Below are 18,745 nucleotides of genomic sequence, written 5' to 3'. Positions count from 1 at the left end.
ATGAGTGTTTTCTTGTTTAACGATTGATGGAAGATGGGGTAGTTCACTGTGGGTGATGCTGCCTTGGGCAGATGACCCTGAGGGGGATAAACAAGGAGGCAGTGTTCCTCTGTGGCCTCTGTTTCCTTGAGCTCCTGCCCTGACTTCTCTTTATAATGGACTGTAAGAAACCCTTTCCTTTTGGCCATGGTGTTAATCACAGCCATAGGAAACAAGCGAGAATAGGTAGTAAGTCTTATAATATCCCATAACTTTCATATGATAAAATAGGTTTAAAAAAAACACTGAGCTGTTGGTATTATATCATGGTGGCACCTTATTTATGATTTAATAAAGCTTGCCTGAGGGTTCAGGAGGCAAGGCAAGCCTCAAGCTATAGAGGTCAGGCCGTGGTGGCACACACTTTTAATCCCAGGACTCGGGAGACAGGCAGATAGAGCTCTCTGAGTTCAAGGCCACCCTGGCCTACACAAGAGTGAAGAGTAACAGAGTTCGAGCCTTTGATCCCAGCACTTGGGAGGTGGAGACAGGAGTGATATGTCTGGGCGGAGAAACGGAATATAAAGAGGAGGAGACAGGAACGCAGAGTTTTTCTCTCTGAGGATTCGTGGAGACAGGACCGCCATTTCAGCTGGTTAGAGGGAAGATCTACTGGCTTGGCTGCTTTGCTTCTCTGAGCTTTCAGAGCTTGAACCCCAATGTCTGGGATTTTGTTTTTCATGTTACATTATCTCAGTGTTATATTACCTGGTAGAAGAGTGAAGGAAATCACAAATGTCAGCTTCCTGTCTGTGTATACACGCACAAACATTTTTTTCTTTAGAAAAATATAACAAGCGCTATTTAGAATCATTGTGAGGTTGCACCATTGAGACTCACTCACTGAGACGACCTAACTTCATGCTTGACAGTCCACATTTAATTAAAATTCAGAGAAAAATGGAAAAAAAAACACTTATACTTGATTTCCATCCTGCTTTTTTTCCCTCCACAATCATATACTCAGATATATTTTGACTACATGAGGGGAAAAAATCTAACATTCTGAACTTTCAATGCTGTAAGGAAGAGGGAAAAATTGTTTTGAGGATGAAATGTTTTCACAGATAGTGGATTTTTAAGAATGCCCTCCTTTGGGTCTGGAGAGATGGTTCAGCTTAGAACACCCATTGCTCTGGCAGAAGACCCTGGTTAGGTTCCCAGCACGCACATGATAGTTCATAACCATCTATAATTTCAGTTCCAAGGGATCCAACACACTCCTCTGACCTCTGTGGGCACAAGGCACACACGCGGTGTACAGACATGCTGGCACAACATTCGAACACATAAAATGAACTTAGGAAAAAAGAGAATAAGATGCGCTCTCCTTGTCACCAGCATGTTAATTGGAAATCTTTCGACACAATTGTTACACGTTTGATATAATATGGCTAGCACACAGGTTGTTGTCTTCAAAATGGTCCACCAGATATGCCTCAGTTGCTTCCTACAGAGCTCCTTACAGTGGCACTCCAGAAGCTCAGTGTTCTGTTGCTGAGAAGAAATACCATAGCAACTGTTATAAAAGAAAGTGTTTAATTGGGGCTTGCTTATAGTTTCAGAAGTTTAATCCATTATCATGGCAGAGAGCATAGCAGCACACATGGTGCTGGAAAATAAAAAACAGTTGAGAGTTCTACATCCAGATCCATGGGCAACAGGAAGAGAGACAGACACTGGGATTTGAGAGGGCTTTCGAACTCTCAGAGCCCTCCCCCTGTGAGATACTTCCTCCATCAAGGCCACGCCTACTCCATCGAGGCCACGCCTCCTAATCCTTCTCAAGCAGTGCTATTCCCTGATGACTGAGCCTTCAAATATAAGAGCCAATGGGGGGGCATTCTTTTTCAAACCACAGGGAGTCTGCTGATCCGAAGTTCAGTGGGCTTTGGGGTTGTTCAGCCAAGCGGCATCAAAGGTATATGAAGTCTGAGAAGCTGAGGGGGGGGTCTATGATAGTGGGACAGTCGCCTACCGTTATGGCAACCGACACGAGGAAGTGTAAGACGAGTAACGTCACTGGGCAGAGACTGACAGACTTTGGAGCCCTCAGACCTAAGAGGTATGTCTTCATCAAGCCTCAAGGATCAGAGGTCTACGAGAAGAGGCGGTGGCAAACCTGTAGAGAGTCAGGAGTTGGGCAACTCCAAAGAAATGGTGTCCTCCAGACCCAACGGGACTGATGCGCGCCAACTCGCAGAGATTGGGGCAGCACACTCAAAAACCTGCCCAGGTTGAAGCCAGACCAAAATCTCAGCACAGAGGAGGGCAAGTGGACACAGGAGCTCACATGTAACAACTCAAGCAATAATGAGCACGGAGTTGGGTGGGGACGGGGGGGGGGGGTGGCGAGGAACTGGTAGGAGTTTGGGGAGGGGAAACGTGGTCAACATATATTGCATGAAAAATAAAATAAATGAGTGGGGTCAGCAGCTGGGCTAAAGGGGATTTCAAGACCAATGTTAAAACAGCCACCGAGAAAAAGAACTGAAGTGTTTATTTATTTCTATGGGTGCCTATCATTGAAAGTTCTAGAAGTTCTGACGGAAATGGTGTCTAAAGAGTACCTGGGAGCTAGGAGCTCTGACGAGGACTAGCCCAACAATAGAATGGGAAGACAGGTTTCACGTCCTCCTCACAGCGACTGCAGACGCGTGTTTTTTCACGCATCATGTGACAACCGGGGAAGTTGACGTGAGCGAACTCAGATTCCTTCCTGAAGGTAATCACATGATATCCCCTTCAGAAAAGTAAGATTCCTGGTGAACATTCTGCATGCCCATAGGAGGGCTTCTTTATTTGAGGGAATAAATTTGTGAGGTCAGGCCCTTATGACCAAATTACCTCTTCATACTGTGCCAATAAGAGATTTTTTTTTCAAAACACACTTTGAAGAGAATATTTAAATAACAGCAAGGAAAAAATATTTCTTCATTTTCAGCCAGGAAAAAGAAAAGATAAAACTTCATGACGATGTCAAGTAGGCATCTTCTTATGTCATATGGGCTAGGATGAATTCTTCTGCTGTTGCCATGGTTTTTAAGGCGAAGCTGGGCTCTGGATGCTCCGCAGGCTGTGCTCAGACAACAACCCCCAGGATGACAAAGACACAATATGAAGAAAAGCCCAGGGAGGGGGCTTATTCATTGGGACAGTACTGGGAAGGAATGTAAATAAACTAAGGGGTCCAGTTATCCCCAGCCATCAGGATACTGGCACTAGGTTAATGTTTAATAGAGGGAAAAACTTAATGCGCAATTAAGTAGTCCTGGTCAAGATGGGGTTCTAGCTGTAATTCATCAAGCCATCATTGTCTCAGCTCCCGAACCTCAAGGTGTCGGTCAAACTGCGGGCTTGCTGATCTGTGCTCCCGGGACAGAGGTGACTCAAGCAGAAAGGGCATGTATCTATCTCTGTGTCTTCAGCCAAAGTATAGACACAGAACTCAGGCAGGGGAGCCGCGTTTAACCTCCCGCCCTCAGTTCCCTGTGGGCCAAGGAAGGGGCCAGTGCCCCGCTAGCAAAAGACCACACTTCTAAGTGCCCGTCTCGGTGACCAAATCTAAAAGCTGCATTTCCCTGGAGGGACGCCCCTCACAACCCTTGGCGGCACTAAGATGCTCTCCATGAAGGGTGGGGACCGGTCTCACCATTTTACAGCTGTGTGTGGCTAACACTGAACGGGGTTTATTTCAGAGGCACCCTTGACTCCGCTTAAGACTCAGGAAGGCAACAAAAAACAGCGGGAACCCAAGAAAAGCCACCTGCCTCGGACCAGACAGGGGAGCTTGGTGCCACGGCTTAGGTTGTCAGCAGAGAGGTATGGGCCGGGATGGAGGCAGACCAGGGCCGTGGGCAGAGTGAGGTTTGATAAGCAGGTCCCTGCCAGGAAGGCTAACTCCCTAGCAAGGCCATTCCAAACTGTCACAGAAACGCCCTTTCTCTCCCACCGCTAGTCTGGCGGAATGATTTAAAAGACAGCAAAAGTAGAAAGGCTCAAACATCTTTCGAGACTACACGTAAGAATTTAATAATGAAGCCAGGGCGGGGGAGGGGGCGGTAACGGAAATCTGATAGGTTTGTAGGTAAGATTAACATTGTAGTATCTACACAGAACACAGGCATGGATCCAGTCTGAGACTCGAACAAGCAATCAGGCCCAAGAAGAAACCACACAAAACTCAACTAGCATTGGGCCGGATGTCTCTCTGGACCAGTGATGCATTCTGCCTTACATTCCTTATTTTTTTTTTTTTATGGCTTGTTTCCCATTGGTAGTCACTGAGCCCCGTGAAGGTAGAGTTATCATCTAGGCACACGGTATCCTTATCATCTTCTATGTATATATGATTTACACATTCTTGAGACGTTTTGTATATTGACACAATTTAGTTTTAAGTCTAAATATTTTATTTAGACTAAAAGGGGAATTGCAGAGAGAGACCGATCTTAGAAATCTGTGCCACTGACCACGCCCACTTTGGGTGTGGTTAGAGGCACATGGGTGTGCCAGAGAGAGGCACTGCAGGTTCTCTTTCAGGCTTCCCGTCCGGTCTCAGAAAGCTGCTGACTCACTCTGGGCGGCCAGTTTCTCCTGTAAGTACCTTCCACGATAAATAGTCACCTATACCCTCATCAAGCGTGCGATTTATTTTGCAGCGGCAACAGGGAGTTCAGGGTTCTTATATACCAAACAAACCATGGAGCAGAGACACGGGCCTGCAGGAGAAGCAAAGATGACTCATTCAGGAAAGAAACACTCCCAGGATGGCGCTTGACCAGCCCAGAGCCCAGCGGCGGTGCACAGGCCTGGGAGGGCTGACCGTGTTGGTGGTGAGGGTGTTCCCAGAGCAAGCCCGCAGATCAAGCAGTGGGCGGCAGGAATCTGGGCCACACGTGCTGCCCGGAGACTGAAAGGAAAGATGTCTCTTGCGGTGGGGCTCTACAATCCTGGGAAACTCAGAGCAACTGGTGCCAGACTACACACGAGGCTGAGGAACTTGAGGCTTGAGGCGCGTATCCAGCAAATGGACAAATGAACCCGTCTGCTTTCGTCTCGCCACACACGTCTTATTTCTGGCTCTCCCCCTTTCCTCTCCAGTTTCTCTGCCCTTACTCAATATAGATCTAGAAGCAAGTCAATACCGGGGAAATTCCTCTCTTACAGAGACAGTTTATAGACTAATGCAACCCCCATCAGAACTCCATTCTTCACAGAGCAATAAAAAAGAAAAATCTTAAAATTCATTTGAAGCCCGTGAAGACTTTGGGAAAACCTAATGGAGGAGACAAAATAAGGCTGGAAGAGTATCATCATACCTGATTCCCAAGTTATGCTACAAAGCCATGGTAACGAAAACACACAAAATATGTAGAGCACAAAATGTATGCAATATGTATGGCGCAAAAATATGTAGAGTGGTTGCATAGAACAGATAACCCATGTACAAGGCTGAATAACTGTAGCCATCTGATTTCTAGCAGAGACATATTATTGACCAGAAAAAGGATGATCTCTTTGACAAATGATGATGGGAAAACTGGATGTTTACATATGGAAGGACCAAAATAGACCCTCATCTCTTACCACACACAAACACCAAATTGGTCTAGGACCTCATTGTAAGAACCAAAACTCTTCTGAAACCGCTATCTAAAGAAGCAGGGCCCACACGTAAAGATGATAGGGTTTCCTGAAAGGGACTCAGGTCGTTCAGGAAACAAGGCCCCAAATCAACAAAGGAGCCTCAAGAATTTAAAAGTTATTTTTTCACAGCAAAGGGAACAGCAGTCTTCAGAAGGGGAGGAAACTGATGCTAACTACATCTGTCAGAGGATTAGTGTCTAAAATATACAACAACAACAACAACAACAAAAACCCTCAAAAAATAACAACAAAAAAAGGAAGAACAAGAAAACAAGCGATGAAACATTTTAATCAGCTAGGGAAGCAAGCAGAGTTCTCAAAAGAATAACCTGAAATGGCCAATACACAGTTGGTTTTAAAAGTGTTCAACATCCTTCGCTCTAGGGAAACGCAAATGGAAACCGCCTGAGACTCTGTCACCCATGTCAGATGCTGGGAAGGGTGTGTGAAGAGGAGAATCCTCGTTTACTGTTGGAGTACAAACTGGTGCATCCAGGATTGAAATCACTGTGGAAGTTTTGCAAAAGACTAAGAGTATTACGGCATATAACTTAGCTATACCATATGTATATATCCATTACTTCATATAACCTAGCTACACCACTGCTGGGCATATATATCTGACTAGAGAGACATTTGCTTATCTGTCTTTGCTGCTCTATTCATATTAGCATGGAAATGAAACCAGCCTCCAGGTCTATCAACTGATGAATGTGTAATGAAAATGTGATACATACATACAAACATACACACACACAGACACATACACACACATATATATATATGTACATATATGAATGTTCTTCAGTCGTAAGGACAGATGAAATCTGCAGGAAACTAGAAGGACCAGGGAAATATATTAAGCCAGATAAACAAGGATCAGACATAGAGATGCTACATATTCTCTCTCACATGAGGAATCTAGATTATAAATTTTATGTATTGTATTTATGTGGGCATGAGCGTGTATAGAGACCAGAAAGCTAGAGAGACCCACGAGAGAAAAAGAGAGAGAGAGAGAGAGAGAGAGAGAGAGAGAGAGAGAGAGAGAGAGAGAGAGAGAGGCCTTAAGGGAGAGAGGTGTAGGAAGTGTAACAACGCATAGGATTAGAAAATGGAAAGGTGGTTTCTGGAGGCGGAGGACATTAAGTGGGGATGAGGAACAAGGAGATGGGAGAGAGAGGTTTTCTTCAGGAACTTTTAATTTTTGCCTCCAGGGAAGGAATGACAATAAGCCACCCAAAGAATATAAAGGGGTAAAATTACAAGGAGTGTGGGTATAATTATTCCCCGACTTCTCTCCTCAGTGGTATTAAGCATCGTCTTTCTATTTCTGTCAGTTACATCTCAACTGGAGACCAGATTAAGAAAAAGGATTGCAAGTCAGGTGCCGGGAAGGGAGGAGGGTAAAGAAGGAATTGCCGTGGTAAAGGCATGGAGGCCACAAATGGATTAGCGCGCGTCTTTGCATTTGCTAGAACTGAACAGTTTACGAAAACCCATTCTGTGCGATTTGCCGTTTAGGGGAGCAGGATGGAAGGAGGGCACCCATATGGTTTGGTTTTGGCAACTCTTCCGTTTCCTTTGCCGGTGTAAAATTCACTCTGGTTATGCACATGGCAAGCTTTCTTCCTGAGCCAGTTAAGTGCTGTTTGCTTTTTTCCCCCCTTAAATACGTATAATTCTAATAGGCTAGTGATCTATTTTCCCAGGATGTAGAATATCATACGGTGCTAGAACATTTTCAGCTTTCCAAGGACAAATATGCTCTTATTAATGCCTGACATTCCACCAGCATAGAATCCCTCAGCAACTACCAAAAGCAATTTCTTGCCCACACAAAGAGCAGAGCCTCCCCCCTTCCCCCATGAGGCCTACTAGGAGTTGGCTATGGTTGAGAAATGTGGAAGTTAAGGCATCCTTTCCCTATGGCACACAGAGGATGCCAACATAGTCTCCTCTGTAAACACTAGGCTTGTCCGGGAATAGATAGAATGACAGCCTTAACAGAAGAAAAGAGGTTGGTGGGAGTAGAAAGGAAATAAAACACAACTTGAAATGTGGTTCATGGTTCAATGCAGCACGCATTGACAACCCCCGCCCCCCCCCCAATTGGTATCTGACATTTGTGGTATTTGTGGTTATTAAGGAGGCAAACCTCTTGTCATTCTTACCATCTACACATCTTCAGCAGAGCTTGGTTGAATACAGTCAGTGAGAGGATGTTCTTGGAGGCCCCAGCGGGGCATCCTGTGAACAAAATGTGTGTCAAGGCCCCGAATGGCCCAGATGATGACACTGAGTTAAAACTGAGGACTCATGGGATATACTAGTGATCTCTTGTGGTGTAACAAATCAGCCGACTAGCCCCCAGTTCATACCTGAGAGGGGGAGTGTGGACTAAAAAGGCTAGCTATATATAGACGGTAACTTTTGGGCACCAATACCCTCTCCAAAAGTAGCTTCTTTGAACAACACCCAACAGCTCATATTGCACTGATCAAGAATTTATGAAGTGTTTTATTGGGTATCCCTGGACAGGGCCTCCACAGACTGAGTCTACAGTCATCCTAACAGTGGTCTGGGGTGGACAATCCTTGTGGGCTCATTTAGGAGTCTGCTGTGCAGAGGTACCATTTCCTCACTCCCAGGGCCTTGGATAGAGTTGTTCATATGATGGTATCAGTGCTCCCCAGAAGAACAACTCCTAGAGAACTAAGAGACCATAGTGACTTCTTATGATTGAATCTCATGTGTCTGGTCTGTACACTGTATTCTACATATTAGAAGGAAGTCATTAAGTGCAATCTACACTCAGTAGAGGGTGATCAGTCTTCATCTACTGACTGAACCTGGAGTATGAAAGAACTAATATGACAATTTTAAAACTATCATTCAAGAGTAGACTTAGGGGCATACAACATTTGGAGGATCAGGAGTTCTAGGTCAGCCTTCCATACATGTTCAGTTCGAGGTCAGTCTGGGCTACACGAGAATCTTTAAAATGGGTGAGAGGGGAGAGGGGCAGGAGGAGGGGGAGGAAAAAGAAAACTACCATTGAAATCTGGTGTGGTGTTGTATGTCTGTAGACCCAGAATTTGGGACAGACATTGAGGCAAAGGGCTCAGGAGTTCAAGATCTTCCTTGACTATATATCAAGTTCAAGACCAGCCTGGACTATACGGAGACCGTGTCTCAAAAACAAGACAAAGAATACAGCAAAAATCTAACACCCAGTCAAAAACATGAATGGAAATTTCAGGCCTGGTATGAAGGAGCACTTTCATTTGTTTTCTTAATGTATGAGAGCAAGGCATAAAGAAATGTCTAAATATCTAGCAAAGCTCTTTCAGAAGTATAAATGAAAACTTTTAGGCAATACCAGAAGACAATGTTGCAGCATCAATGACGAGGCTCCCTGGTGGTGTATAAAATAATTGATCATGCCCTACTTTCAATAAATAGGCAAGAAAGATCTGGAAGAAATTGATCTTATCTTTTAATGTAACATTCGCTAACCATTTCTCTGATTTATCTTTTAAAATTGTTCAAGGTATGATGATTGGATCAATATGTATCCTGTATCAATTTTGTGGGAAGTTCTGAGTCAGCCCTAACGATTTTGAAGGAAAATGACTTCTGCCTGCATTTTCTTGACTCCCGTGTTTAAGAAAAATACTACATAGAAGTCTGGGCTTCATCGCAAAACTGTGTTAGCAGTTAAATGGATGTTTGGTAAACTGTGTCTTTTCGTTCAAACATTGAAAGCAAGGGTGTAGGGAGAGCACAAAGCCATCTGAGACCATACTAGTTATTAAAGTACTGAGAACACTCCACACACCAGGAGGTAGCAGACACTTCTAGTTAACAACTTTACTTCAGCCCAGGATCCAGCAAGGACGGGATTGGAGGAAGCGTGGTTGCTCTGGGAACCTTTCTCTGTCACTATGTACATCTCCTTTGCTAAATGGACTTCGTGCTTTGTGCTTCATTAAGCAGCTTGACTGTCACCCTGGTCTCTGAGTGGCTATTATAAAAAAAAATACCACGAATTAGGTAGCTTATCAACATCAGAACTCTCTCAGTTCTCAGGGTCCGGAAGCACAAGATGAAGGCTCTCTCAGATTGTGTCACATGATGGCGCACAGATGGTTTCTTCTCTGTGTGCATTCACATGGCAAAAAGGTCGAGCTCGGGCTGGAGACATGGCTCAGCCGTTAAAGGCTAGGCTCACAACCAAAAAGGTTGAGCTCGCTCTCTGGAGGCTTTCACAAGGGTCCCCACCCCGGGACAGTCGCTTGCAAAATTCCCAGTCTTAACACACAATCTCCTTGAAGATTAAGTTCTGACATTAATTTGGGAGTGCCCCAAATACCGAGGACACAGAAAATGGAAAACCAGAATCCACAACTGTCTTCATAATCTTTCAAGGGGGAACAGACTGAACTTGGAATAGGGAGACTTGGTTTGTTACCTGAATGTGGAGGAAATCAATTGTTCTGCCTTCCTACAACAGAGCAACCACCGCTCCACCTGTTGGGTAATATAAATGCCAAGAGCACAAGCAGGGTCCCTAGAAAAAGCTGCATGGACTTCAGGGCTAAGGCAACACTCCAGTTTAAGAGAAGAAAATTTACATGGGAGAGCTGCTTGGAGTTTCCTGAAAAAAAAAATCACACTTTTGGATTATTCTGAATGTGGGAGTTAAAGATGTTTCCTATTTTCCTAAAAGACATAAATTCACAAACCTAATGAAAATCCCGTTACTATAAAATATATAAGCAGAAGAGAAGTGTTTTATTTGGATTTATTTTCGGGGGTGTGTGTCTTAATTCATATTAATGCTTTCAAGAATTGCCAAGATCACAGATTCAAATAAGTTTAATTAATATTCAAAATTCACTTTTCATCAGCAAGATAATTCTTTTCCTAAAAAATACAGAAAAATGTCTGTATCTGTAAAATGATTAACTCCAAGAAATCTGCTAGGTATTCTTTTTTTCTTTCACTTTTTCTTAAATCTGTCTTTTTCACAAACAGGATGTAAGAGGAAAGTACTTCTAGTTACTTACAGAATTTGTGGACCAATTTACATAGACTTTTAATCCAAACTACTGTCTACATTATGAAAAACAAAGAAAAATAAAGAGAACAACCAACAACAAAACATCTCAGGTTCTTTAAATAAACTAATATAGGACCACCAAATTGGGATTTGATTTTTTTTCTACAATGGCATTTTTTTCTGTCCATGAAATCAGAAAGGAATACAATAACTCATAAACTTCATTCTCACAAAAACTTCATTCTTACAAAGCATCATTAGAGATGTAACACCCCACCAAGCACATACACAAAAGCATAAGTCAGTAAGAAGGTTGTAAAGATATAAAATGGTTATGTTAATTAGAGGTCTAACCAGCTAACACCATTACTGAATTTGATATCTTCCTTTTTTGTTAGCTTGTTTGCTTTTATATGACATTTTCCCCAGTAGTGGTTCCTAAACCTGTTAGGTGATCAAATACTTAGAAATCACGACGGCCTTTACATTGCGCCATGAACAACTCATACATTTAATTCCGGCATAAAAGTACATAAACTAGAAACAATCTTATCAGCAGAAAATATAACTTTGTTATAGCCTTCACATCACAAAATACTACTATAAATAAAATATTTTATTAGACTGCATTTCATACCAAGATAATAAATAACACGATTTAAAACAAGCCAACCACCTAGAAAGGCAGGATGCAGAGGTGAATCGTTGTTGCTCGAGGCAGCTGCACAGGCTCACCATCCCTTACTTGTCTCCTGTCCCTCGGTGGTGTCTGCTCTGTCTGCGCGTGAGCTTTCTCGTCTTGTCTCGAAACTTGGGCATCCTCACTTGCCCTGCTTTGGCTCCTTCCCAGGAGGCACAATCTCGAGGTGCCTCAGTAGCTCCAGTCTTGTCCCTAGTGTGACATGCCAATCTGGAGAGGACTATCGTGCGATTTTGAGGTACCTCAGACTAGCTCAGCTTGAGAAGGGAGAGAGAAAAAAAAAAAACGTGGTTGAAATGGGGGCATTCCCGCTGACGTTTCCTTCCTTCCCAGGCAGTTTTGAGTTAGCTTTGCAACGTGACGCTTCTTTTCGCCATTCATCTTGTTGGGAACTGTTCAATGCCTCTTGCAGGGTCTGATGGGTTTGTCTCCCCAGATTCCCATGTTGAAATCCAAGTCCCAACACAGTAGTGGAGGTGGGGACCTCTGTGAGGTGGTAAGAGCTTAAAACAAACAAACGGTGACCTCCTGAAATGGTATGAGTGTCTGGAGAAGTAAAAAAAACGTGGGTCGTCAAGGGAACACATGAATCAGAGAGCTGGCTCACATCAAGACACTGAACCTCGCGCTTGCTTCTGCTGCTCACAAGGCATATCCAGTTCATGCCGCTTTGGCACAGTATCATGAATAAAGTAACCTCTTTTCTAGGTTGCGGACTGAAACGTTTGCTGCTTACCCGGGGCCTGGTATACTTAACTAACAGTGTCGATCACCATTGTGCAAATAAGGGCAAGATGCAGACACAATAACGACAAATCCAGCTCGGCCCGAACTCCGGCTTCTTCTCCAAGTGCAGACAACTTCGTTATGAACGGCCCTACCCCTGCCCGCTCCTTCCTTGACTCCTTCCACGATTTCCATTTGAGAACTCGCTCGGGTCTCCAAAAAAATAAACAATTTCGTCGCCACCTGCTACTAAGAGAAGCAGAGTCCAAGGCTATGCCAACCAGAAAAAAAAATCCTAGAAAATGCCTTTTAAAAACCCCGCAACACAACTTATAGATCGATCGAGCGTACTACTGCACATCACAGCACATACAACAATCACTGGAGAATCAAGGAAATTCACATTTACCACTGGCATCTGAAGTCTCCGTGCTTCTATAACTTAGCACCTAAACTTTTAAATAAGACAAGCTCCACCAAACATAAACTTCCTGACCTTCAAGGTCAATTTTTACAACAGCTATCACAATACCGGCTCTAACCATTGCTTCAGTTCCACACCAAACAGTTTCACATCCGCAGTCTGTGGCTGACCCCACGTTTTGCTTCAGTCTTGAACATGCGGTTGAAATTCCTAGTTCAGAAACTTTGGAACCATTACTGTACTCAAAGTGAAAGTTTTGAGTTTTGAGTTTCATTACCTTTTCATGCAGTGACATCCTGATGAGTACATGCTAATCTTTCGGGAAACTGAACCATATACTAGTTTTGGGAGGGATATAAAGAAATTTAATCAGTGCTCATCGGTAAGATGATCAGGCAACTAGGCCAAGGAACTCCAAGTTTATCTTTGGGAACAGACATACGATTTGGGCTTAAGGAAAAGAACATCTCAGGGGAACAAGAAACAGGTGTAATTAATAGTCCTGGTCAAGGGGGGTACCTTTAGTTTCGGCATGAAATCTTTTGACAAAGTTGTTATTTGGCAGAGAAGTATGAATTTAACTGCTCCTTGGTCTGATCACTGTTAAGAACGCATGCTACGTATGTATGTATGTATGTATGTATGTATGTATGTATGTATGTTGTAGCCCCGCCATTCCCTTAGACTGTGCCATACAAGCTATGTACACACACAGTATGCCAACCTAACCAGCCCACGTTTAAACACTAGTTGGAGCCAAGTGGGCAGTTCACTTCTCTTTGTGTCTAACAGCCTGGCTGGATCTGCAGACTTGGAAACATGTCCACTAATGTCACAGTGTAGCGTATTCTTATGGTGGTAAGGTTTTTGTAAGACGTGTGAGCCTCAGAGAAGGAAAAGCAGTTCTGTTCTTACGGACCTTCCCACATCTAGGTGGTGTATACTGATTCTACATGTTTCTATGAGCTTAAGTATTGTTTTGTTTTTCATTTTTTTAGATCATCCTACTATTCCCTAACATTTATTGCATAAAATTATTTAAATAAAGTGTCTCTAAATCAAAATTTAATTTCCATAAATGTCTACAGCAATGGTCGAAAATTAACATGCAATTTAAACTGGTGTTCTTTGGCGGTATTTTCAGAAGAGTGTTGATCAGATCTTAACACCAGGATTAAGAAAGGTTGCCAATACATTTTCTAGTGAGAGGCATTTAAATTTTCAGTGTTCACCGTGATGAGAAGGTTGGTAGTTTAAACACTTTATTGCTGCTCTATGGTATACATAATTAAATGAAGCATGTTTAACCCAAGGGGACTTTAATAGGTTACTTGCAATTGTTACTGCAGGCAACAACTTGTACATGATTTTATTTCCAAATCCACAAAAAAACAAATTTTATACAAATCAGCACTGTAAAAATGTCAATTACAGCCCCAGAGGCTTTGCTGGCAGAATAATTGTCTAAACTCTAGGATAAGGGAAAACAGTTTTTTTTTCCTGTATTCATCTTTTTTCCATTTTCTTTTTTACAAAAAATTTACAAGTGAAATGTTACTACGAAACTTTTTATAAGGAATTTTTGCAAAACATTTACATTTTACCATCAACTATTTCTGTTTTAAAATCATTATGTAGATTTAATACCCTATGCTGCACATCAATTTATGTGGATGACAACTTAGTGACATGCATAAAAAAAACACCACAAGGCATTAAAATGGAGACTTAAATACAAATATTGTTGCAATAAAAGTTATAAAATTGAAAAATAGGACCTAAACATCATGCTTATCTAAGTTTGACAAATTAACTTTTTTCTCCTAGATTACACACTTTTATTACTGCTCTCATGAGTGTGATAAATAATGACTTAACATCAAGTTCTAATGTAATCAGCAACACATACACAAACCTAACCAAAGAAAGTGTACTGTAAGAGGGAACTATTCTAACACTGGAGTTCTACCATGGTAAGTACAGAGCTTTGCACTGATAATTTTACAAAGAAAAGCTTCATAACAAGTGGCAAAGAGAATGAGCAGTGAAATGCCATTAACGAGACTCAACTGCACATCCGTGCCCTGCCACAGATAGATCCCACTGAGTCAAACAAAGGACACTGAAATTACGACTGTTGTGCGACAGAAAGGTGGACTCAGAACGGTATGCGGAACAGACTGTCAAGATAGTTCTGATTTCGGCGGTGACATGTGCCCGCTGACTATTTTATATACTGTAAGGTTGTTTAGATTCAGTCTGATACATTGACAATAGGCCTCACTGCTGGTGAGGGTAACTTGCACTTCTGATGAGCACGCATGGGTTCCGTAAAACTGGCTCATGGAATTAGTGATGGCAGAGTGCTCAGACTTGGTGCTCACAAAGAAAGGTACAGCTTGGAGGAAACATGATTTAAAACATTAAGAAAGTCTCTTTGCATAAAAAAATTTTATAGCACTGATTGTGTAGCATGATAGATAAAATAGATATTTGATGTTTCAGCTCCTATATAATAAAATTAAAATTAACACTACCAAATGCTCCACTGTACCACACAAAACAACAAACTGATTCTGATGTTTTAAAGCCAGATACATCAGTTGTTAAGAATACATTAAATAAAATATACAAAACAATTTACAAAATTCAACTAAAATTTAAAGACTTTGTTACAAGTCTACAAAAGCTTTAAGAAACTTGAAATTTATAACCACAGTGTAAAAATTTTTTTCCTTTAATCTCAAAGCTTTTTTTTTTATACAAACCGAAAGCACAAAAGGCCTTCAGTTTTATATAACGCTACAAAGGGCTGGCCTAAAGTGTACATAGTGTAAACAGTGATCATTACAGTATTCCTCCTTCATCAAAAATACAAGAAACATCATGAATTTGGAAGAGAATTCTCATGAGCAGTACTTTTCTCGAAATAATAAAGAATGCACAAGAAAACATAGACCTATATTCCAACCAATGATGGCAACAAACGAAGTAGGCAAAAACTTCAGTTTCCAAATGGTCAGTTTCAATAGTTATGATTCTGTGTAAATACGTCCTAAAAACACTAAGTGTCTTACTAACTTTAATCTATTAGAATAATCCAATTGTTTTCCATATGAAACGTTTGGCCACCTTTCCTAAGAAGACGCTCTTCTCTAAGACCCTTGCTTGCACAAACAATGAAATATATTTTCAGTCGCTATTTGACTGAAAAGTATTCTGGTTTTCCAAAAATATTTTTTGCTTCATAATATCTTTTCTATTATACATTTGTTAAACTGTCTAGACCTTTAGGGAAAATTCTGTTATTGATACAACATAAAGATATCACTGTGATATAAGTTCTTAATAAACCTAACACAGCACTAGAAAAAAAAATTAGACTTGCCAAGTTTTAGTTAAAAAAAAAACCCAAAAACTATAATGTAGTTAGAATAATTTTCTGCTGGCCTGGGAAAAGCACAATAATTCTTTCTTTGGCTAAGTCAAACCATAAAGAATCCTGCACACTGTCAGCATAACTCATATTTACATAATACAAAATTACATAGAATTACATAGATCTGTAAATCTATGCAAGCATTTCCAGTATGAACATTTAAAATGAAATTTTGCTACTGAACACAGGGTTAGGCACACAATCAACCCTAACTTCAAAACATTGTTTAAACTGCTTCCTCTTGCCTTTCTGAAGCTATCATGAACTCTGTTCTAACGAATTTTCCCCCGACATTTTCCTAAGGTTTCAATCTAAAATTTAACCTAAGATTTTTGCTCTAAGGTCCTCTTGTGTCTCCAAAATGGAGAAAATAATTGGGCTCCACTGATTGTCTGCGTACACACTACTACAATGTAGTGGTGATAAAGACCTGAGATACATCTCAGATTGGTGTTTTGGAACGTAACCTAATTCAACTTTTGAAGAACTTTTGATATTTAGAAAAGACGGCCAAAACTATTTTGCATGGATCTCTCCAAAAACCAAGCCAAAGAAACACAGTATTATCCCTATTGTCAGGTAACCATCTGTTTTCTGTGCTACAGAGTAAAAGAAGTGCGTGTAAGTTATTAATGACTAAATATTTTAACAAAGTACTTCCAAACAGATTAAGTCCAATTAAGGTCCAGCCTGCAAATTCGTATGGTCTGTCTCTTTAGACACGCTAAAAAACACATGATGCTAAAGAAGGGAGAGTTCTGTTTAAAGGGTATGTGATGTACTTCCAAAAAAACTACAGCAACTTATAGCATGGAAGAAATACTTTTCTGTTTCCAGTATATTGGTTTTCTTTTTCCATTTTTAAAAAATTCAACACTTTTCAGTGCTGAACCAAAAAAAAAAAAAAATCCCTGGAACTGTTGATGATGCCAAGGATGCAATGTGACTTCCTACTCTGATTTCCACTTGACCAGCCCATTTCCAGATTTTCAAAGGTGTGTAAACTTAAGTGCAGCACGAGAGGTCTTTGTTATAAATAGCGTTTCAGAATTCTTCCATGTTTGTCGAAACATTGGGAGTTGCTGGATTCGAATCTTGAGAAATGGCTGCAACTGTGACAATCCTTGGAGAGCCAAGCACCTCTGCAACAGATGAGTCCAGTTCTCCCGAGGTAACAATGGCGAGAGCTGTCCCACCTCCTTTCTTATTCTGGTGAGTTTTGACGTGCTTGGAAAGGTGGTCACTCCGCATGAACCTTTTAGAACATTCTGGACATTCAAATCTCTTTTCACCTGAAAACATAAAAAGTAAATGGGATTACGTATGTCTTAATTAAATGAGATGTTAGTTTTTAGTAATTTATCTTCAAAGCACATTCTACTTTTATAAGGTATGATAGACAGAGATGTGCCTACTTTGAATAGGCAAACAATACTTTCTTCTTGTTACTATGATGGTAGATAGGTAGCTTGTTCATGGTAGGCAAGCCCTCTGCCATTGTTATCTCCTAGCCCTTCCTGTTTAAAACCGCAGCAACAAAACAAGCAAACAAAAAACTATCAAGCAAATAATGTAGGAGAAAAACCATGTGGCTGAAAATAAAATATCTGAGCATAAAAGTCCTGTTTCTGCCATGAACTGAAGGTGGGAGGGGGGGGAGAGTTGGATTCCTGGCACAGGAGAACTTGACAGTCTCCGCCAATGAACTAAACACAGCACGAAAGAGAAAGGGCCATGTGTGCTGAAGTTGAGTTAATGGCTGGGCCCTGCCTCTAAACTTGAGAGGCATGATACATCTTAGAAACTATTCTGAGCTAAGAATTTAGTAGTATGCTAGATTTTTATTGTAAAAAATAAATGAGAGCTGGGAACATACACTTCAAATTAAATGTAGCTTTAAGCTTCCAAAGAAAATGGTGATATCTTGATCCTTAAGCATGTTTTCTACAAAAAACAAACGTCAGTTCTAGTTAGAACCACTTCTATTTACTGGAATAAAAATCAAATGTTCACTAAAACAAAAACAAAAACAAAAACGGCGGGGGCGGACACATGGGACAACTTCTTTCTTCTTTTTGAGTAAAGGGATAAAACACATGGAGACCTGGTTGATGGTTCTATCCTGATGTTTACAAAAGCTAACTTGCTACTAGCTTTAGTCCTTCCTTCCACAACTGTTATGGCAGTGAAATGGTGTTTTCCTGGTAGGAAACAGAACTCTGATAATATAGAGATTTATCTGTCAGATATTTTTTCTTGCCCCTCCTTTGACTTAACAAGAGAAAAACCACAATTTAAAGTTTTAGCACATTAGATGTCCCACTCCCCCACTCCACCCTTGCCTTCATTACATTTACAATATACAAGTTTTTCCTTCAAAGGCTAAATAAATGCATTGGACAAAATTCTCAGAGGCACTGAAAATACAGGTAGCAAATCTCTAAAGTAAGGGAGCCCATATATTATGAATACTGACACTCAGGCAAGGATGAAAATTAAATACAGCTGAGAAACAGTCTTGGCATCATTTACTATTGGACCATAAAAAAAAAGACTTCAATTTATAACTTTCAAGCTAGGGAAACCCTGAAGATCTAGCTTTAGAGTTTTATCTTATAGGTAAGTCCAGGCTCAGCAACTAGCTTGTCTGGAAGGTACAGAACCTAATGTGGGCTTTTTATGTTACCACCACAGGGTGACTAC

The 18,745-nt window shown here is 41.2% G+C and overlaps 1 protein-coding gene across 1 annotated transcript in view; it reads right to left on the bottom strand.

The window, feature by feature from the left end:
• Window positions 1-10,553: 10,553 nt before the first annotated feature.
• Window positions 10,554-18,745, bottom strand: part of Sp4 (Sp4 transcription factor) — a 64,528-nt gene continuing 56,336 nt past the window's right edge. The window contains exon 6 of the mRNA XM_005084462.4: window positions 10,554-17,334. Coding sequence (XP_005084519.1) covers window positions 17,087-17,334 — 248 coding nt within the window. The 3' untranslated portion in view covers window positions 10,554-17,086. The remainder of the gene's footprint in view (window positions 17,335-18,745) is intronic.

The sequence above is a fragment of the Mesocricetus auratus genome, unplaced genomic scaffold (genome assembly GCF_017639785.1).
Source record: "Mesocricetus auratus isolate SY011 unplaced genomic scaffold, BCM_Maur_2.0 Super-Scaffold_15014, whole genome shotgun sequence".
Lineage (NCBI taxonomy): Eukaryota > Metazoa > Chordata > Mammalia > Rodentia > Cricetidae > Mesocricetus > Mesocricetus auratus.
Note: the sequence above shows the minus strand (reverse complement) of the source record. Positions and strands in the feature narration are given on the sequence as shown.